The following is a 22,519-nucleotide window of genomic DNA, read 5'->3' on the forward strand; positions in this document are numbered from 1 at the left end:
ATGTTAGAAATAGTATCACTCATTAATCAATCAATCAATCATTTGATTTGATTTGATTCACTCATTAGTATTACAAAAAGAATAGTATTTTCACTTTTGCAATAGCTTACCATAAAAAGTTTCAGAAACATTAATTACATTTACACTCACTGGACAATGTCATTTGAGATGCCATTGGTGACGTCACTAACCATGTCATGAGTGATTTAATATGTTAGGACATATGCAGTGCATTGCAGGCGCATACGTTATATTTAGCTTAGGTAACCATGAATTTCTATGGTTATGTCTGTGTGTAAAACCTGAGCATATATATCACATCCTTGTAACCTTTGTTTTTTTAGTGAACATATATATCATTTAAGTATTGAATACATTTAAATAATTCGACATTAAGTCCAGTTGGGTGGTATTTGATTTCCCTTCCTACACTGATTTCCATGGAAGTTTTTTTACTTACTCCAAGGCTATGGTGTAGTATATTTAAGCCCTCCTCATCCATTGCAGTACCATAGTGTAATTCGCATTTTGCTTCCATCCACCCAGTATACAGCATGGGGCAAACGGTAGGTCGACTTCAGCCATTGGCTTACCTAATCTTTACTGAATTCTGCTCTTGCATAATTTTCACAATCATACAATGCATAGTTCCCATCAATGCCACGGATTAATGGTGCAATGTGAGATTTTAAATTCGTAATGTCAGTATTTTAACTTTTAGATAATGCACGTTTTTCATACAAAAACCATTCACCAACAAAATAAGAAATGCCAGACCTATTGGCTTTGTCAATGCATCTTTCATGAGCTGACATGTCAGGGTTCCCAATTGCTGGACCAGAGCTGAGTGGTGAAAAAATTCTCTTTTAATACTTGGTGACCTAAGTTTTCTCATCATAATGCCAGTCCGTTCACTGTAAACTGTAGGCACCACCTTGATGTTTACAGTTAATATTTTGAGCTCCTGCTGTCATGTCAAAGCCCCCGCTGTGGAAAGAATTGTGCAGAATGTAAGGCATCTCCCATCATGTGGGGAGCTCTGCAGTGACTCTCTACAGTTCCTTACAATATCTCCAGAACCTCTCTAAAGCTTAAAGCCTCCACTTTGTCCTCACCGCCTCACTAATAGCTACTGACATTTTGTATGCAGAAAGCTTTCTTCTTGTCCTCCGAGCCCCCTCTGTGGCCCATTACTTTGTAGTCAAAGGATCATCAAGGACCTAGTCTTGGTGCCTTTACTCATTTTTAATTTCAGTGCGAATGTTTGTGGTGTGACCCCATAGTACGCCCACCTGTAACTTTTGCTCTGGTGTATTCTTTCTCCCTTAAAGGTATTACGGACTGTGCCTCTCCATTTAGGGTGACACACTAAGTATATAAAATAGTGATGGATGGCATGCTTGATATCATCTCAGCCACTTGTAATTACTCTGGGCTGCATCCCAATCCATCATTATTTTGCACACCATGTCACCCCAGTTGGGACCTAACTACATGTAAATCAGTCTTGACCCTGCTCCAATCGGAACACCATTATCGCTGTCAAAGTAATAGTGGGGTACTAAATCCACACCCACAATAACCCTTTCCATTCATTATCAATCAACATTTACTGTATATTTACAAGGGTTTTACCAGGATGGGGAATAGCATTTGTATTTACTATCACTGCTCCTTTTTCCACATGGAAACCTGTCCATTTACAGGACACAAAGCACACCAACATTTTCCATGTTAAAAAGGCATGTGGATTTTACTGAACCGATTAAGCATGAGTGCAGAAAAACACTTACAATCCTGTTTTGGCAAAAAATGCGAGTTTTCATCCAGAATAGTAAACTCCTTTCGGTGATAGTGCCCCCCACTCATAAACTGCTGTACTCCTAGAGTTTGTATTGAGCCAAGTCTATCCTCAGAAAGCTTTTGCCACCCCAAAGGACAGCAGCCATCTTTGGTCCTGTAGCGGCCGGTGTTTGCTGCGAGTGGCAGGGTGGGTGGGCAGATGGAGGGTTAAAGGGAGCATAAGGGTCATGAAGGGAGGGAGACAAAATAAAAAATGTTTTTTTTAAGAAACATACCTTCAGCCAGCTGCGACCTACATCCTGCTCCTCTGCTCCTCTTCAGGATGTCACAGACTTCCAGCCTGCCCTGCGGCCAATCCTGAAGCTGCTCTCGCATGAGAGCAATTTCAGGATTGGCCTGAGAGCTCTCAACTAGCGCTCCATGACAGACTGGGAGTTTGTGCATGCTCTCTCCAAACCCAGCAATGGGGCTGGGGAGAGCTTTATTGCGCATGACGGTTTGGCTGGCCTGAGACAGCCAGCCAAACCCTCATGCGCAGTGAAGGGAGTGCACTACCACTCCCCTCAGTGTTGTCACCCCCCAGGCTCTGCCCCCGAGACACGGCAGGAAAGGGGAAATAAAACAAGTGTTGTTTTATGTTACCTTTCCTGCTGTTTTGGGGGGGGTGGGGCGATGCTCCTCCACCAGTGCGGAGGAGCCGTCGCTGCTTTTGTCCTATCAGAGGCGCTAAAACTATAGGTGTGGGGGTACTGCTGTATCACTAAAAATAACCATGCTGGAGTTGAGAAGGTGAATAAGCAATACAGATGCCTTGAAATGTGTTTTTCATCTTGTCACCTTTGCTGTGTGTGTTCAAAGACAGATGTCAAATGTCAGAATCTGACTTCTGACAAATTGCTGCTTATAGTATCTCACAAGGCTGTAGGATGTCAGCTTTTCCCAACACAACAAAAATTAAATACCTGGAAAATAACTGTACACATATTTCAATATATATCAGCAGCTAGGAAAGCACAAAGGAAACACTTTTGTGTAGTTCTGAAGTTTCATGTTAGAAAGTATTTTATTAGGACGTAAACTAATCTCAAGACATTTTACTTAATACTGTCAAATTACAAAGATTTGCTGCAACCAGATACACACACATTATTTGTGGACTATTTTATTTTATCAGAAAAACTGTATGTCAGTATGAATTATGGTCCATTTCAATAGAAAATGTGCTGCTCCTTGCTTTAGTAATATATGTGTGACAGTGATCTCCAAAATACACCATTGGCCATATTCCACACCCTTACCACTCTCCCGCTGAATGGGCATGACTCGTACATGTTCTTTATGTGGTGCTTGGATTTTTTACAATCCCTAACAGTTCGGCGATGTAACATTGACGGCAGCACCCCCACTCTGAAAATGTTTCCAACAACACTGGATCGCACTGGCCACTCCCCCTTCCTGATGGCACAATTTTAATTATTGTCTTGAAATGTATTCCTTGTCTGTGGTAACGTCCAGAAGTTTCTCGCTTTTTATGTGTCTCTGTGTTTTTGGTTGCAGATACTTGCTTTTGGATAAAATATCCCATCATATTAATTTGCTCCTTTTTAACTGAGGAGCACAGACATGTACATTTCTAAAGTCCGCACAGCTCGCTTTCTCGGCGTAACTCAATGATATTTCTTTTTCGCTGCTCAGAGTGCAAGGCGGCCGCAAGTAAGCCTGTGGTGCAGGTCCTGCAGTCTTCCTGTGATGACCGCGATGGCAATGGGTCTATAGAGCTGGTCTGCCTCGTCTCTGGCTACTCTCCAGACAAGATCAGGGTGCAGTGGCTTCTTAATGGGGAGGCAGCATTCATTCCAGTTTACACGTCCCCCTCGCTCAAAGGCAGTAACGGGACCTTCGCCATCACGAGCCAGGTCAACATCTCCAAGTCAGTATGGACACAAGGAGAAAGATACACCTGTAAAGTCGATCACCCGGCAACAAACTCGAGTTTACATAGCAGCATCAAACACTGTCCAGGTAAGGCATTTTCTCTTCCCTGCTCTCTCTGTATAACACATTTACATGGTCATTTATTTGGTAGAGAGGGAAGTGTGGTAAAATACTCAGGTTAGAGAAGAACATATTTAAAGGTGTACGTGATTATATCAATATTGGTGAACTGGAGATTAAAATGAAAGACTCGTCAGTAAATTAGTAAATAAGTGTACGATTGGCAAAACCATTGCCTCTCATTGTAATGCACAGTAAATGATTACCCAGAGATAATGCCATTCAGGAAAATACCAATTCCACTGAGTTTTTGACACTGATGTATTACCTCCCAGTTCCAAGTTCCAGAGGTCAGGTCGGGGACTGTTTTAGAATACCGCGCATTTTCCCTCATTATAAGCTGGAAAATCATTCAAGGATAAGTCTTGTCTGGGTTTATCTGCCGAAATCTGAAGGGGAAAAAGCTGTCGCGTCTGTGTAGAATTTGTGCACAGGTTACAGGGTCTCATTTAGGGTTCGGCGAATAAATATCATGAGTAGAGATTCGTACACCCCACCAAAACCGCCGTTCCTACACCTCATTTATAGGTGGGACAATGGACACAATGCGTTACCATCTTCCGCACTCTCCACAAGTACACAATGTGAAATGCATGACTACGACCCGCCATCTTGAATAGACGAATACAAGCATTAATTTTGAGAACTCGATCGTCTTAATTAATATTGTGTGTATGAATCCGAGTCAGGCGTGTTACCACTGACATTTTTTTTTATTTCTGACCTATTTTGATCACATTTGAGAGAAATTCTAGATGCATTCATTGCACCACAGAACATCACTTCTTTTTACTACGTTCCTGTGGCGCAATGGCCTGCTCCACATTTACAAAGTGGGGTTAAGCCACTTTTTGTGGCTTAATGCCTTTTTATGAATATGGTACCCTTTCACACAGGTATCTACGTGAAAAGTGCGTGCAATGTGTGTTGGTGGGGCTGTTCCACTACAACACCCATTGTGTTTTTAACACTGCCCCAAATTTGCAAGCAGGTGTAAATCTGAGACAGCGAACTAATGCCATGCAAGAGCAAGTGGAAGAATAGCACTAGGAGAATTTCCCCTCGTTTTTGCTTTTTCTATGCGTGCTGCATTCTGTAGCACCCTTAGAAAGAGCAAAATGCCATTAATGAGTGTTTTTGTGAATGGAGGTGTGACTTCATGCAGAAAAGCAATCATTAAATAATTTGAATTTGCTACTTCTATGTGTGCTACATTCTGCTGTACGTATAGAAGTAACAAATATCCATTATGGATTGTTTATGTGGCGGAAGGGACACATTCTTCCACATAAACAATCATTCGCTGCAACCAGGCACCCTTGCACTATGGTGCCAGGGTGCTTGCATTGGCGCTAGGCAGCTAATTTAAGCGATAAATACCCACAGGGGTGGGCCATAGCGCAGTAGTTATGGCGCATCCCTGTGGTTTTCAAATGTCAGAGCGTGGCGCTGCCAAATTTGGCACAGCTCAGTGCTCCGACATTTTGTGGTAAATATGCACCCAAGTTTGTAGAACAGAAACCAAGAGAATGTAAAGTTTGGGCTCGGACGGTGTATATGGCACAAGCAAAAATGCCGTAGTACAACCCGTCACGTCTCCGCCTTCCCGACCTGTGCCCAAATAACCCACAATCTGAGAAAACCAGCAGGTTAATCTTTTATTCTCCTGAATGCTTCAGCACCATATGACAGCAACAGTAATGGCACGACAGGCATTAATGTAGGAAGAACATTAAGATGCCACTGTACCAACGGTTTATCATACGTCTCTTTTTCACAATTACATGTGCAAGCGAAATAGGTACTCAGGCTCAAAACTTTTCAAAATACCTGACGAGTTAGTCTGGTTAGCACTTTTAAAATACTGTACTTTTCACTGCCCGTGAGCAAATGCTCAGTTTGCTCATTTTGTGTGTATTTTAAAGACAGTGGTTTGATGTGTGAAGAGTAGGACACTAGTTTCTATCACAGCCACATAGGTGTCTCTATAGCTGCCCTTGGACCAGGCTAATGGTTGGCTTGAGGCCAATGTTCTTTAAGAGACGAATATTCTGACTAGAAAGCACTAAAGGCCGGGTGAAGGGGTCTCCTTGTATTAAAAGAATCTTCTCTTCCATATCTGAAGTGCCTGTCTTCAGTTCTGCTGTTCATTTCTCCTGGCAATGATTGTGCAATGCACTGCAATGCACTGGTTTCACATAGACGGGCATGTGCTGAATTGTGAATATTGATTGCGGAAAATTACAAAGCATATCAGTGAAACTCTAAAATAAGGAGAAACAAGTCTGAAGCTGAGTGATCAAGAGGCGTATGACCTCAGCGATGTCTCCATGGAAGTGAAAAGTACTGAATCTTGTTGACAATGCAGCTGAAAATGAATACACACATTAGTGGCGTGTTCCCCAGAAGCGCAGGGATCACTTATGAGGCTTTAAAACTGCTGGCTTAAGCGCAGAGTTGTCAAAGAATTTGTTGAATGATTGACATATTTTCTTCTTCAGCTTAAGGTCTCAAAATGTTTCTTAAAATTTAGTAGAGATGGAGCAGTAGCCAATGGCTAGAGGAAACACGAACTCACAGTCAGGTACGCAATTCTCTTACTAGAGCTGATTGACCCCTAAGGAGCGGATGCTAGAGATATTGGACATGAGGAGGGAGTGCTTGATGGGAGGTGGTGGATGCGTGGAGCGTGGCAACATTGATTCGCGGATTCTGACCATGTTCATGATGGTGAGTTTTCTGATTGTTGAAGATGCTGGGAACTCGCAGTTCTGGCCCTGGAAATGCTAATGGCTAACGGGTCAGTAATGGTTAATATGGAGACAGGACTGAGCTTGGTAAGTTGCTGATGCGATGTGGAGCACTTCTTGCTGAATAACATATTTCTTTTAAGGATTTTGGGTCTGTCTTTGATACGTTCAGGGATAAAATTGAATGGTGCAGCCTTTTATGAAGTTGCCCGCTGCTCTTCTTTCATTGCAGATACGCCAAGTGGCGGCGCTCTGCCGCAGGTGTCCTTGATTCCCCCCAAATCCAAGGATCTGTACATCACCAAGAAACCGTCCATTGTCTGCCAGGTTACAAAGATGGAGTCTGCAGAAGGCCTGTCCATCACGTGGGAAAAAGCGGACGGGTCACCTGTTGAGGGTCAGAATGATGAGCCAGAGGATCAGGGTGATGGGCTTTATGGTGTTACCAGCACACTCACAATTACCACTGATGCCTGGAACCAAAGAACGTCCTTCTCTTGCAAAGTGGAGCACCCTGACCTGACATCCCCCATCACCAGGACCATCAAAAAGCCCCAAGGTGAGACCCGCCGTTCAAAGGTCGGTTTGTGTCATCTCGTGCTATTAACTGGGTGAAGCATTTACATTATAAAATGGGACAATCCAATTGAAGCTCTACTTTTCACCCCCAAGAATTACATTTTAGTGTTCCAGGACCAATATTGATGTAAAGTGAGACTAAATGACCTTCAACCTCTTCATCCTATGGCACATATACATTCAAAGCGCACGCAAATTGTGCACAGCCCCATAACAAAGTCACATTAACATGCCAACTGGTAACTTGCACTGTCTAAACATGGCTTTACTTTGACTTGTAGGGCGAGCATGCTCTGTAGGTTAGCATTACACATCACCTGCCCAGACAACCCCATGCAACAACACTGGTGCATTCCCCTATAAGTAGAAGGTTTGACTTCAGTTTCACATTGGCCTTTGCTGTGTGAAAGGAGTTCCAACGGTGAGTCTGGTTGCTAGCGAGCAGCCATATCCCACCCCGATTCATCCGAAAAACGAACCCTTTTAAAATCGGCATTAATGAGCAGAGACACTAACGACTGAATGCATAACACGTTTAAATAAACCCATTTCAGGAAATGAAGTAAATAGTGTAAGTGGCAGTGGAAAGGGTATGCCTCATAACCAAGGAAAGTATTCAATGAAGTTGGCTTCTTTTCACAACTACAGAAACTTCCACTATACTTTGATAGAAGCCCATGAATCATTTTATCAGTGCCGACATCTTTTTTATGACTCATTTTCTGGGTCACTTTATTTGCATGATATTGGCTTAAAAAATCATCTTAGTGCTCTGGGGTTACAATAATACAGACAAATTGCTTGGAACATTGATTGATTTGAGTACATGTCACACACTTCAACACCCCCCCCCCTGTGTCATGAACTTTGTTGGAGTTTGAGAGTGGGGGGGGGGCAATAGAAGATCCTCTCGCTCTAATCATTCCATTACCCCACACTCATGTTCTCTCTTTTGGTGTCTCCTCAGATGAGTCTGCGCTTGGTCCATCCATGTACCTCTTCCCACCTCACGAGCAAGAGCTGAAGCAACGCGAGCTTGTCACTGTCAGTCTCACCTGCCTGCTGAAGGGCTTCAGTCCACCAGAAGTCTACGTGCAGTGGAAGCAGCAGAACTCCATCCTACCAGATAACGCCTCCTTCAACACAGCAGTGGTGCAGGAGAAAGGCACCAATGGACCAGACACTTACTTCATGTACAGCATCCTCACCATTCCAAAAGCGAAGTGGGAGAGCGCGGAAAGATACTGGTGCATCGCCTTCCACTCGGCCCTGCCCACGCATCAAATGCAGCGGAGTATCGAGAAGACTCGTGGTAAATGATTTTGCCATCAGGGAAAAGGCTAAATGTCCAGAAGTCTGGAGCTGCTCTAAAGCCTCCTCGAGATCCACCCCCCCTTGTCTGTGCACCAACCTTTTATCTGTGGCTTTGCTCTTTCCCGATTGTAGGGGATGGGGTCTCAAGGCTGCTGACCCATGATGTATGTCTACATTTTGAATACTCTTTCCTCCAATTTCTTTTTTAAAAAAAATAAAACATCTAGCCTTTCCTGCAAACCACAGGATGATCAAACACTAACTGTGTGTGTCTGTGGTTCCTTTCTGATCTGGCTTCAGGTCAGCAAGAAAGGGGGGAGGATGTATCTCGGGACACAAATAAAAAGCTAGAAGAAAAGTATAAGAAAGCTTGTTGGCCTCTCCAGCCAGGACCAGAATGCATGTTAGTTGAATGCTTCTATATTTTGCAACGAGTGTTTGTATCCATGTGTTTAAAGGAAAATAATTAAGCAAGAGCCCAGAAATTGCTACCAAAATATTGATGTGAACGAATACCGTCAATAGTAAATCTATATTCTGTAACGCACTGTGCATATGATATAAGTGCAGGGCAACTTCTTGACCTTGCTATTTTGACAAACAATCTATTGAACACCAAGGATAGTGGGAGTGACAGGTCCTGACTGACATGGTAAGCACTGTATCTGTGCTCCAATGGGTGAAACGATATGGACTGCTAAGCCTTCATCACTTAATATAGCAGAGTCTGATTCTGGAAACACAGCACAAGCAGCACAGAATAGTCAGAAAGTTTACACAGAAGGTTCATGTCAGTGTAGGTTAACTAAACCATGAGGAAACTCGAACCTTGCTCCAGACTGACCAGTGAACGAGTGGTGGTCACCAGGATTGACCTCAGTATGCAGAGGCACTAGGGACATGGAACATGAGGGCCCAATACCTCCCCAATTTTATTTGTCTGTATTCTCAGCAGGGGTGAGAGGAACAATTTGTTTTTTGCATTAGGGCCCGTGGCACCCTTGCTACACCACTGCCATTCAGCGGTGCCTTACAATAGTTAACTCACACTTCCTTCAGGACTAGACATTGAAAGGAATTCCCAAAATAACTAATCTAGAGAATCCCTAGAAACAGGTATGTAGCTTAAGCCCAATATCTAAATGTATCCAAAAGCAAGAATTGATTATAGAGGACTCCTCACAAGGTTTATGTCAGGCCAATATCATCAGCCACATTAAGCTAATAGGAGGCCAGCTGCCTGAAGTTTGGTTGCACACTCCATACCCTTTAACTATCTAGAAGTCGAGGGTTTCAGATTCTGGTACAGGTTAAGGGTGCTAAATAAATGGGTGCCAACAGGATTCTAAATGTTCTTCTTCCAAGCAATAAGAATGAATAACAGACAAGCAAATCATGTTGCGTCCTAACCTCAGATGGTCACCGCTGTGAAGAGGGGTGTCTTTTGTTGCAGTGCGGTCAAATTAGCATTTTCCTCTACAATGCACTGGACGTCACAGAAGAACGGTGGTCCTTTTTTGTAAAAAATGTTTTACCAGAATAAGACTCAGCTTCCTAAATGAAGGGTTCATTGGAATCTAAGGATTAAAAAGGGAATAAAAAAAATATTCTGGCAAATAAAAATCAACACAAAATATAGTCTCAGACCAAACGCTTTTATGGCAACAACTCCTAAAATGTTTACTTATAAATAAGCCATGATTCCACAACAAGTTTGGGCATTTTGTATGCACATGTGTCTTACAGAGGTTAAGTGTATAAACACATTACATGCATTGCTGTGCCCCACTGAGGTTCAGGGAGTCATCTATGTCCTATGACACTACCAAAATGTAACCAGTAGACAGATTTCTTGATAAAAGTCTAAGCCACAAATAGAACCAAAGCTTAATGTCGCGAAAAATCCTACCTCCTTCCCATCTGTGCTTCACCAGTTTGATCCCGAGTTTGTGCAGTGCTCTGATGCCTTGTAGTAAGATTTTCTCTATTTACATCCTCTTTAATGATATAAACCAAAAATGCCTGCACAGGGCGCCCTTGTAGGTGCTGCCTCAGACTGATATATATATATGTAGATACAGCTTAAATCCGATGCTACATAAAGGCGAGGTCTAATCACTAGACAGTTCCCTAGGAGAGGCCCAAGGCTATAGTTTATGTACAATCTAAAGAAAAGATAAAATCCTCGGCTACCCCATGATGCAATAAAGGTCTAATTTATAAAAATAAAAACGCCTACACCCAATATCCAGATGGAACCTGGCTTTAATATTTAGTTACATACCTAAATCTAGGTCTTAGTTGTGGGTTAGAGGTCGACTTCATATTTAGAATATTGTCTGGGCCTCAGAATCACATTAATATATTAGTTTTAGATTGAGATTACATCCTAGATAGCATGAAGTCGATCACATGGGACTCACTCCAGATAAACATGCAGGCTCAACGTTAACATGTACACACTGTAGTAGCACATCCAGATAAACATTCTGCCTGACAAAGAAATCATCAGGCCAATAGCCCCTAAAAAATCGGTTTCATCCCTAAATGACAACGGTGTTCATTCGTCGGTACCAGGAGGCCAACCTGATCTTCTGGTAAACAGACTATTGACCTCAAAATAAACAGGCCTGGCCGCCATATAAAAAGAATTCTGACTCCCTGATAAACTGAGTTTGTACCTGCAGGCAAACAGATCTTGATCGTAGGCCTGAATGTCAGATAATTAGAGAGTGGAAATGCAGGTTAACATATGCATGTCTCCAGGCAAACGCAAGCCTGACATTCACGTAGAAATCAGAATACATCTGATTTCAAAATAAAATGAGACACAATTTCCTCACAAGCAAATTCCTGACCCTTTTCAAATAGAAAGGAATGGCATTGATATAAACAGAACCATGCCCCCAAGAAAGCTATTCCTGAACCCCAATTAAATAGGGACTTGACCTCCACATGGACAGAGGCCAGATCTACAGCTATACCTGTATTTATTATCTTAGTTGTTACTGTTTTGTTCAGTTCTGCCCTGCTTTTCTGCGAGGTTCCACCTCTTTGGAGAGTGGCGAAAAATCAAGGAGGAAATCCAAGATTCCTTGATGTGTTCGGAGCCCATGTTGTTGTTAGAGGTACACCAAGGTATTCCAGTGCATTTTCTAATTCTGACAAGAAACATCTTCCTTGTCTGTGATAGATCAATGGTAAATCCTTAATGCAATGCCCGACTTGTGAGTATGTAATAGGGGATGAAAGCCAGTGATAGGCACCTAACTTTCCAGGTTGGCACTGGCCGTTGGAGGGAAGAACAGTGTGTCCATTGGTAAGTGTCGGCTCTGCCTCTGAGGATTAGAGGAGGTTCTGTTTATAGGCTTTGCAGAATAGTGTTGTCGGGCTTTCCTAAAAGCTAAGGAGCCCAGCTCTAGTCTTTGATGGTGCCAGTAGGTGCACCCCAAACAACAGTGCGCTCTACCGCTGAACCGTATCATGTATCTAATGGGAGAAATGAAGAATAGATTCAGATGTACTCATGAAATGTATCTAAGTGGGAGGTAGGAAAGACAACATTTAGGAAGTATCCTGGCGTACGACCATGCAGTTTTGTGAAGACAAGGCAGGGTGACTTGAAGTGGAACATCTCTTTGACCAGGAGTCAGGGTGGTGTTTTAGTGCCAGCCAGGCAGGATCAAAAAAAGTCAGGGTGAGTAAATATGGTGAGGTATGGTTCTACACTTTGGAGTTTAAATTGTGGCATTTTGGCGCCCCCTGTAAATGCTTTTGCTGTAGTGTGGAGGAAATAATCACTGGGAAAACTTGTGAAATTGTCTAGGGCACATATTGGAAGGGCAGGAACTTTAATATCCACGGGTTGTGGTGGAATTAATTTGTGGCTATTGCTTGGCTTAATCTTTGATGCGTGCCCCCCTCCCCCACATTACCTCACCTTGTTTATTCTTTCATGCAATTACCTTGTCACCTTTACCTCGGCAAGACCATTACCTCATTTGATAATATCTTGTGTTCCAATATCTTCTGTAAAGATCATGGTTCAGGGTTAAGAGTTAGAGAGAGGGTTAGTGCTAGGGTAAGGATAAAGTAAGGGCACAGAAAAGGAAAAGTTGATAGTAAGATTAGATAGCGAGTCAAGTGAGGTGAGGGTGAGGGTGAGGTTAAGCAAGCAGAAAAGGGTGAGTGTTAGAAGCAGAGTAAACGCAAGATCAACAACAGGGATATGTTTTTGGGTAAAATAAAGTTAGCATTGCAGTAAGGGTAAGTTTAAAGATAGGTGAGTGGGTAAAAGTGAGGGTTAGGGCTATTGGTAGGTTAGGGTAAGATTATGAGTATGGGGGAGGCTTTGGGTCCGTGTTAGTATAAGGATAACACTAAAAGTAAGGGTATGGTTATGGTCAAGGTTAAAAATAATTAGGGATAGGTTAGATTTGGGATTAGGGTTACGTTTAAGGTTAAAGTTAAGGTTAAGTTTAAGGACTAGTGTCAAGGCACTGGCCGTAATAAGGTAGTTGTGTCAAGGCAAATTATTTCCAAAACAAATAATAGACAGATGAAGTAATCTTTGTGGAGGATAAAGTACTGAGGTAATGGCACATGGAGAAGAGACAGAAGAGTCAGAGAGGATGCTGCATAAAGTTGCCTCTTGATGCTTTTTCCCAGCTCATTCTTCAGTGTGGAGAAATCTCAGATCCACTGACATACATGTGGCAGTGGATCTTGTTTGGTGTGTCAGGGACAGTGTCCAGAGGAATCATGGCGGCACTGAGAGGCTTGGCAAGAATACTCAGCAATGAAGTACTCTACTTGTGATCTTTAGAGGACTGTCATGAAATGTTTCACACAAACATAATACATAATACAATTGTAACATATTTGCTCATTCAGAATATTACAATGTGGACATAGATACAATCAATAATTTACATTTTTTCAAAGCAAACAAGCACCCTACCATGACATCAATAGTGTCTGATGCCTGAGGTAAAATTCCCTAAACATAACATTCTACCATAAACTGACATTACTGAAGGCCCCAGATTCATCTGATAGTTAGTTCATTGTTGAAAAGATTTTAATCGGGTCAGTGCAGTACCTCTGATGTCATTTTATTTTGCCAGGCACTTGCGCTGCAACAAACAAGCATTGTGAAAGCCAATAAGTATGGTCTTGGCAAGCATTACATTTTTCTTTTTTGGAAACATCTGTAATAGACATTTAAAGTGCAAATGTCATGTCAGAAATGGGGGCACTAGTTGGCAGAGGTTTGCACTCTGTCCAAATTGGGACCACTACTCTAGTCAGGGTAAGTCAGATACTCCCTAAATTAACCTCGGCTCACCTTCTGGTAGCTTGGCACAGAGCAATCCGGCTTAACTTAAGAGGCAATGTGTAAAGTATTTTGTTACACTTACATTACAGTAGCTCAATGAAAGTACCACATAAAGACTCCATACAGGGTTAAGTAACTGAAAATATTTATCTGATTAAAACAAGACCAAAAACTCAAAAATCCTCTGAGTCGAAGTCTAAATATGAGTTTTTAAAGATTAAATGAGAAAACAGTGCTTGGAAGTCATTAGCGGTCAAAAGGTTACTTGAGGTCGCGAGAGACCAGTGCAAAGTCAAAGTTCGAGCCGACCGCGATCAACGGCAGGCTGAATATAGGACTCAGACAGGCTCTGCTGAAGGAATACCTTGGATGGATCATTTGTCAATATCTTCGTCAGGCCTCGCAAAGAGGGTCCTGCGTCATCATTGAGCACCGTTGAAGTGAATGCAATGCGTGGTCATTGAGCTTGGAATTCTTCATTGTCGCACAGCCTCTGTGTTGAAGGGTGATGCAGTGGAAATTCTCACACAGTTGAGACAATGTGTCAGTTTTTGTAGAAACCTGCTGCAGAATCCACTTCTGTGGCCAAGGACTGCAGGGGGCACTTGAGGCAAGGGTAGGATCACAGATGACAGTGTCCAGCAGCACCAGCAGGATTGCAGGAATTCTCCAGTGTCCCTGAGACTTCAGAAAACAGGAGGCAAGCCAGAAGGCCCTTGCAGTCACTCTGGCTTTAAGGGAGATGGGTCCAGTTCTTATCCTCAGCAGGGCAGAGATTAGCAGGCAGCAGGGCAGCTTAGCAAAGCAGAGAAGCAGTTCCTTAGAACAGTGAGTCACAGCATAGTGGCAATCCTTTCAACACATCAGCCTATTCTCCCTAGGTCCAGTAGTGTACTAATTTGGTAGAGCCAGAGCCCTGGCACTTATACCCCAAAATGCCTTGATGTAGGGGGTGACTTTAAAGGACATCTCAGAAGTGCACAAGGAAGACTTTCAACCCAGTCTGTCTTCCAGGCTATCTGTGGGGGGGGGGAGAGGTAGTCAGCCCCTTGGTGTGAGGACAGGACACAGCCTATTCAGATGTAACTGTGAGTCACCTCTCCCACTTCCTGACCAGGAAGGGTATCAGAATGCAGATGAATGCAGATGAGTCATCTGTCACTCCCAGCCCTTCCTGTGTGTGTGGGAATGCACAAAGGGCAGCTGTCACCCAGCCCAGATGTGCATTTGTGACAGGCTGTAGGCACACAGAGCAGAGAAATGTTCAATTTCTATAAGTGGTATTTCTAAAGAGGATTTATAACCCCCATTCCAAAGATATGAAACATGATGAAGCTACTCCTTTATGAACAGGAATTACAGCTTAAAAACATGGTTTAAGGAATCTCCAATGCTAGCCTGTAAGAGAAGTAGGCCTAACAGTAGTGAAAAACGAATTTGAGTGTTTGTCACTACCAGGACACGTAATACTTAAAAGTATATGTTCTACCTTTTTCTTAGCAAACACAAGGAGATGATTGATGGAGCACTTAAACCTTTCAGACACTCACCCTCAGTCACAGATCTGGGTTGGATCCAACATCAATCTTTAGCTCACATCGCCACCTCAGTTCAGACCCACTCATATGCAAATCCGTCTTGACCATGTTCCTCATGGGAGCATTCCTGCCCGAACTGCCATGCCAGGTCTTCACTGGACCGGAAACAAGCATCCTGCTCCCCGCCTGTGGTCTGACCTGTAGATAATTAGGCGTGTCCCCCCCCAGAAAAATAGGACGAACCTGCCTGATTTCTGGATAATTAGTCATGACTTTTTAAATATTTGTTGGTATTATCTCTAACTAAACTAGGGTGTGATTTCTAGACAGATAGACCTAGTCGCCCATTTAAAAGGGAACTTACCTTCTGCTACACAGAGTCACACAGAATTAAACAATAACAATCTTCCAAATACATGGAAGCCTTGTCTTCAGATTGACATAGTCCTGTCCACCAAATACCCCTAGGCCAACACAAGGTAAGATAAGGCCTTATTTATTATAAATAAACATTGGTGTGATGTAAAGGTAAACAGAGTGTAGATAACCAGAGGCTTGACCTAAAGACAATGACTCCTTATACCCAGAAACTTGACTCTGTAAAACTGAGGCAAGACAGTCAGCGAGAGACCTGATTAATGGGGATCATAGGCCCTCTTCCTGGATAAACAAAGGACTGGCCTCTCCATGAACTGACTGTCTTACCGGAAGTAGAGGCCTGACCTCTGGAATCAGAACTTACTGATCTTTACCTAAACAAACCCTTTCCAAAATCACTTCCTGCCCTTCAGATGAACAAAGATCTGGCAGCTGTTTGCTCTAGGTAAACAGTATATAAAGACAGTTGTATGTGTTTCAGATAAACTACATAGTTAAGGAAAGTGGTTCCAATGAACTTCACTCATCAAACCGTTTTTGAAGAATGTTCTTTATAAGTGGTTTTCTCTAGTTTGCATACACCAGTCTGGGGAAAATCATTTTTGAAAAGATATTCACTTCCTAATTTTTTGTTGTTAAGACGGGGTTTTACACCCTAAGGGAGTTACCCCATCAATCCCCCTCACCTCTCCTTCCCTTCCTTTAATACCTATATTTCTTCTACCCACTTTATTCCCTATTTAATTTTATTACTTCTCCCCAACCATTTACATTTTCCACATTCTAGACACACTCCCAGTACCTTCCTCTTTTACTTCCTTCTATTCTTTTACCTCCCCTTCCCTTTAATACTCATACATCTTCTACCCTCCCACTTTATTCTGTTTTAAAATATTTCTATATTACTTCCACTACGGTTTCCCTCCCCTGACACTTTCCCCCTTTTACTCCCCTCCTTTTATTTAATACCATCTGTCGTATACACTCTGGCTTTAGTCCTTTTTTTCCGGAGTTTTATAAAGCGCAAACTTGACCTGAAGGTTTTAAGTATCAGAGTGCTTTACATGACCACCAGTTACGTTACAGACGGACACATTAATTTCATTAGGCACGGAGAGATTAAGTGATATGCCCAGAATCACAGGACGTTGAGCGTCCCTGCCCAGACTCGAATTCGGTTCCCCAGGTCGGCCGCTCTGGCCGTAGGCCACATCCTCTACTTTTCACTTTTTGATCTTCCCCTAACCCATTTATATTTTCCCCATCTTCCACACCTTTCCAGTAACCTTTGTTCCTTCAACTACTTTCTATTCTGTTACCTCCTATTCCCTCTAGTAAATACCCACAGACCTTATACTCTCCAGTTTACTCATTTTAAAAAATGTACTGTGCTTCTTCCTACCCCACATTTGTTTCCCCATCCAAACCCCCATACCTTTTACCTTTCCCTAAATGACATATGCTTTTACATGAAATCATACTATTTGGGTATTACTCTAACCTAAAGTTTCGTCAGCCTGATTTTGTCAGGCTGCCTTTCCTCTTGTTGGAAAATCGTCAAAGTATCAGTAGAATGTCAAAGATGTCCACTGCAAGAAGCAGATGCTTGATTCTATAGTAAACGGGCATGACCTCATTGTAAACAGATTTTAGACGTTCATATGTAATGTAATGTTATGTGAATAAAACGGGTTGAGCGCAACTAATGCCCGAAAGCGTCTTGGCGCTAAAGAAAGATGAGAACCGGTGCAGCAGAAGTGGAGGATTCTGCTGTGGGCGAGAACTAAGAAAAAGCTAAAATTATCCGGCTTCCACAAATAGCCAGGTTTTTAGCCCTTTCTGAAACTGGTCAATGAGGGTGCTGTTTTTAGGGCAAGATATTTAACAACAAGGGGTGGTGATGGACAGAGTTTCTGAATTAAGCAGAATACTCTCACCCAGTCAAGAGATCAGGGCTAGATCCAACACCGTTTTTTAGCTCACTGCACCATCCCAGTTCAGAACCTGGCTATATGCAAATTAGTCTGTTCCTGTCCCAGTGCATGATGCGAACAGGGCAAACCAAACTACCAAGCCAATTCTTACACTGGGAAGGAAACAAGCTTCCGGGGACCGGTTTCTGGCATTTCAGCCGTCGTCGGCCCGGCTTGCTTGAATCCTGATGGTGCAATGAGCAAGGGACTCACATCTGAGTATACCCTTCCACGCTTAGGGTGGACAAAATATTTAACAACAAGGGGTGGTGATGGACAGAGTTTCTGAATTAAGCAGAATACTCTCACCCAGTCAAGAGATCAGGGCTAGATCCAACACCGTTTTTTAGCTCACTGCACCATCCCAGTTCAGAACCTGGCTATATGCAAATTAGTCTGTTCCTGTCCCAGTGCATGATGCGAACAGGGCAAACCAAACTACCAAGCCAATTCTTACACTGGGAAGGAAACAAGCTTCCGGGGACCGGTTTCTGGCATTTCAGCCGTCGTCGGCCCGGCTTGCTTGAATCCTGATGGTGCAATGAGCAAGGGACCCACATCTGAGTATACCCTTCCACGCTTAGGGTGGACAAAATATTAAACAACAAGGGGTGGTGATGGACAGAGTTTCTGAATTAAGCAGAATACTCTCACCCAGTCAAGAGATCAGGGCTGGATCCAACACCGTTTTTTAGCTCACTGCACCATCCCAGTTCAGAACCTGGCTATATGCAAATTAGTCTGTTCCTGTCCCAGTGCATGATGCGAACATGGCAAACCAAACTACCAAGCCAATTATTACACTGGGAAGGAAACAAGCTTCTGGGGACCGGTTTCTGGCATTTCAGCTGTCGTCGGCCTGGCTTGCTTGAATCCTGATGGTGCAATGAGCAAGGGACTCACATCTGAGTATACCCTTCCACGCTTAGGGTGGACAAAATATTTAACAACAAGGGGTGGTGATGGACAGAGTTTCTGAATTAAGCAGAATACTCTCACCCAGTCAAGAGATCAGGGCTAGATCCAACACCGTTTTTTTAGCTCACTGCACCATCCCAGTTCAGAACCTGGCTATATGCAAATTAGTCTGTTCCTGTCCCAGTGCATGATGCGAACAGGGCAAACTAAACTACCAAGCCAATTCTTACATTGGGAAGAAAACAAGCTTCCGAGGCTGAAATGCCAGAAACCGGTCCCCGGTAGCTTGTCTCCTTTCTGGTGAAGAATTGGCTTGGTAGTTTGGTCTGCCCTGTTCCCATGATGCACTGGGCCAGGGACAGACTAATTTGCATATAGCCAGGTTCTGAGCTGGGATGGGGCAGTGAGCTAAATAACGGTGATGGATCAAGCCCTGATCTTTGGACTGGGTAAGAGTGGTCTGCTTAATTCAGACACTCTGTTCATCACCACCCCCTTTTCTGAATCGTTTTTAGGGCAAGAGGCAGTTAGCTCCAAAGCATTGCTCTGGTCCTAAAGAATCTTCTGCCTCCCCATGTGGGCTTCTTAGCTGGTGGGACCATCATGTTTTTCACCAGGCCTGAACGTAGAGTTCTCGCTGGTGTATACCATCTCAATTTGATTTTAAACTGGTCTGGTCCCAGCCCATGCAAGGATTTAAACGCCAAGCAAAGGGCCTTGAATTTGCTTCTTTGTCTGTCTGGCAGCCAATGCAGTCTTCTGATGGCTGCCCTTGCTGATTAATTTTTGGGGATCTTAAAAATGAAGCAGGCTGCCGCGCATTCTGTAAATCTGAAGTCTATTAACGAGTCCCGTAGCAAGTGTAAGATAAAGACTATTACAATAGTCAATTTGTGTAAGGACCATAGCTAGGGTAACTTCTTTTAAAAGTTCAGTTAGGATATATTTTTTGATCTTTTTAATCAACCTTATCGAACAGAAGGAAGGATGCTGCTGTAATTTTGTTGACTTGGTCCTTAAATGTAAGTTCCCTATCCATTATAATACCTAGGTTCTTTACCTTGGTTGAGGGTGTGGGTAGGGTATCTAACTCCGGCGGCCACCAGCCTGGTGTTCAGAGGGAGGATTTATTGGCAAAGATGATGACTTCGGTCTTCGAGGCATTCAGCTTCAAGCAATTTCTATCCATCCAGTCACTCACCTTTCTCATGCAAGTGCTAAAAGAGCATCCGGGACTGTTTTCCCTATTTGTCAGAGACACCACAATTTGGGTGTCATCTGCATAAGAGGAGAGGGAAAAACAGCATTTTTCATAATCGATGCTAGTGGCGTAGCATAAAGATTAAAATGTGTTGGGCTGAGTGCCGATCCTTGTGGCACTCCGCATGGAAAGGAGTGCTTGGAGACAAACTTCCCCATTGCCACATTTTTCTGTTGATTCAATAGGAATGATTTTAGTAGATTAAATGCTGTGCTTTTTATCCCTAAGTCTTGGAGCCGGTCAACAAGAATCTCATGGCTGATCGTATCAAATGCTGCCGAAAGATCAAGCATGACCAACACTGCTGTCCCTCCTCTGTCGAGGATTTCACATAGTTCTTCCATGGCTATGATTAAAGTGGATTCAGTACTATAATTTTCCCTGAAACCATGTTGCGATTCATCAAGCAGTGAGTTTGCTTCTATATATTCTGAGATTTGCTTATTCATAATTTTCTCTGCCAGTTTAGCCACGAAAGGGAGTTTCGAGATAGGCCTATAGTTACACAGCTCAGCGCTGTCCAAGTTATCTTTTTTCAGAAGTGGGAGGATTGAGGTTCGTTTCCTGGACCCATACCAGTCCGCTTTCTGCAGCAACCACAGCACTGAAACCGCCCTCATTGCCGCCACCGATGACATCAGGACCCTGCTTGACAAAGGAGAAACAGCGGCCCTCATCCTCCTGGACCTGTCAGCCGCTTTCGACACAGTCTGCCACAACACACTACGAACACGCTTACACGACACCGGAATCCAAGAGAAGGCCCTGGACTAGACCACATCATTCCTCTCTTGCAGAACTCAGAGCGTCTGCCTCCCCCCTTCTGCTCCAAAGCCACCGAGATTATCTGCGGTGTACCCCGGGGTTCTTCCCTCAGCCTGACGCTGTTCAACATCAACATGGCACCCCTCGCCCATGTCGCCCGACAGCACGACCTCAACATCATCTCCTACGTCGACAACACCCAGATGATCATCTCCCTCACCAAGGAGGACCCCCACACTGCCAAAACCAACCTTCACGAAGGAATGCAGGCCGCTTCAGAATGGATGAGGAACAGTCGACTGAAGCTGAACGCGGACAAGACGGAGGTCCTCATCCTCGGCCCCACCCCCTCAGCCTGGGAAGACTACTGGTGGCCGACAACACTGGGAACAGCACCGACACCCACCAACCACGCACGCAACCTAGGGGTCATCCTCGATGCCACCTTCTCCATGACTAAGCAGGTCAACGTCGTCTCCTCATCCTGCTTCAACATCCTCCGAATGCTCCGCAGGATCTTCAAGTGGATCCCCACCGAAACAAGAAAAACAGTCACCCAGGCCCTGGTCGCCAGCAGGCTGGACTATGGAAACACCGTCTACGCAGGAACATCGGCCAAGCTCCTGAGACGGCTGCAACGCATCCAGAATGCCTCAGCACGCCTGTTCCTCGACATCCCCTGCCGCAGCCACATCATCCGCCACCTGAGAGTACTGCACTGGCTCCCAGAGGGTCACCTACAAGCTCCTCCTCCACGCGCACAAAGCTCTCCCCAGCACCGGCCCAACATACCTCAACAGACGGCTCAGCTTCTACACCCCCACCCACCAGCTCCGCTCCGCAGGCCTCGCCCTCGCCACAGTCCCTCGCATCCGAAGAACGACCGCCGGTGGCAAATCCTTCTCCCACCTTGCCGCTAAGACCTGGAACATCTTCCCCACAAAACTACGGCAGACCCGAAACCTACTGGCCTTCAGAAGACTCCTCAACACCTGGCTCTTCGATCAGTAGCAGACCCCTTCCCCCCCTGCGCCTTGAGACCCAAACGGGTATGTAGGGGTGGGCGGAATTTTGCATAATCGTGTTTCGCAAATCTCTGCGAAATGGTAACAAATCTCCGCGAACATGCAGAAATTCTGTGAACACAAGGAATTGCTTGTTGGCGATGCCTTTTTCCTGTTCGCTGTTTGCGTGCTCGGGGGGAAATATCTCGCAAACACGCATTTCCAGAACGCGAACAAGCAAAAAATTCCGCGAAGTAGCGGAACGCAGGATTTTGGGCAATTTCGCGTTCTCCACGGAACGCGAAATTACCCAAATTCTGCTAGCGGAACGGAATTTACCGCCCAGGCCTAGTATGTAGTGCGCTTTATAAGTGTATTGATTGATTGATTTCCATTGGACAGGGAAAGTCCCACTTGTGAACACATTGTTTAGAACTAGACCCAGGTTTCTTGCCACCTGGGTAGATATTTGGTGCATTATATTAGGCGGACAGGGATCATATGGAGAGCCTGATTTGATTAACAGTGTTAAGTCTCTGAGTTCATCCTCTGAAGGGGTCTTAAATGTAGAGAGACTGTATTTATTGTCACTGCCTACAGTTGTGTTTTTGTCCTGAGGGTGCATTGCTTTCTTTGCCGCAAACTTGTTATAGATGTTTACCAGTTTCTCTTGGAAGAAACTGGCCAGTCTGTCGCAGAATTCTTGATTTATTCCAGTGTTAATGGCATTAGTGGGAGTTACCACTTTCTTGATAACTGAGAAAAGGGTTGTTTTAGCGTCACAGGCCTTTTTTATATGTCTTTTTTATATCCTCAGAAAAAGATGTGGTCTTTGCTTTTAGG

General features: G+C 43.9%; 2 gene segments (V, D, J or C); both read left to right on the forward strand.

The window, feature by feature from the left end:
* The window catches only part of LOC144756503 (Ig gamma chain C region-like), an 88,094-nt gene extending 79,335 nt beyond the window's left edge, over positions 1–8,759 (forward strand). The window contains 3 exon segments of the C gene segment in view: positions 3,499–3,825; positions 6,841–7,167; positions 8,155–8,759. Of these exon segments, the coding sequence occupies positions 3,499–3,825; positions 6,841–7,167; positions 8,155–8,507 (1,007 nt within the window).
* LOC144755687 (immunoglobulin alpha-2 heavy chain-like) overlaps positions 1–22,519 on the forward strand; it is a 1,801,746-nt gene that overhangs the window by 1,494,655 nt on the left and 284,572 nt on the right.

The sequence above is a fragment of the Lissotriton helveticus genome, chromosome 5_1 (assembly GCF_964261635.1).
Source record: "Lissotriton helveticus chromosome 5_1, aLisHel1.1, whole genome shotgun sequence".
NCBI lineage: Eukaryota > Metazoa > Chordata > Amphibia > Caudata > Salamandridae > Lissotriton > Lissotriton helveticus.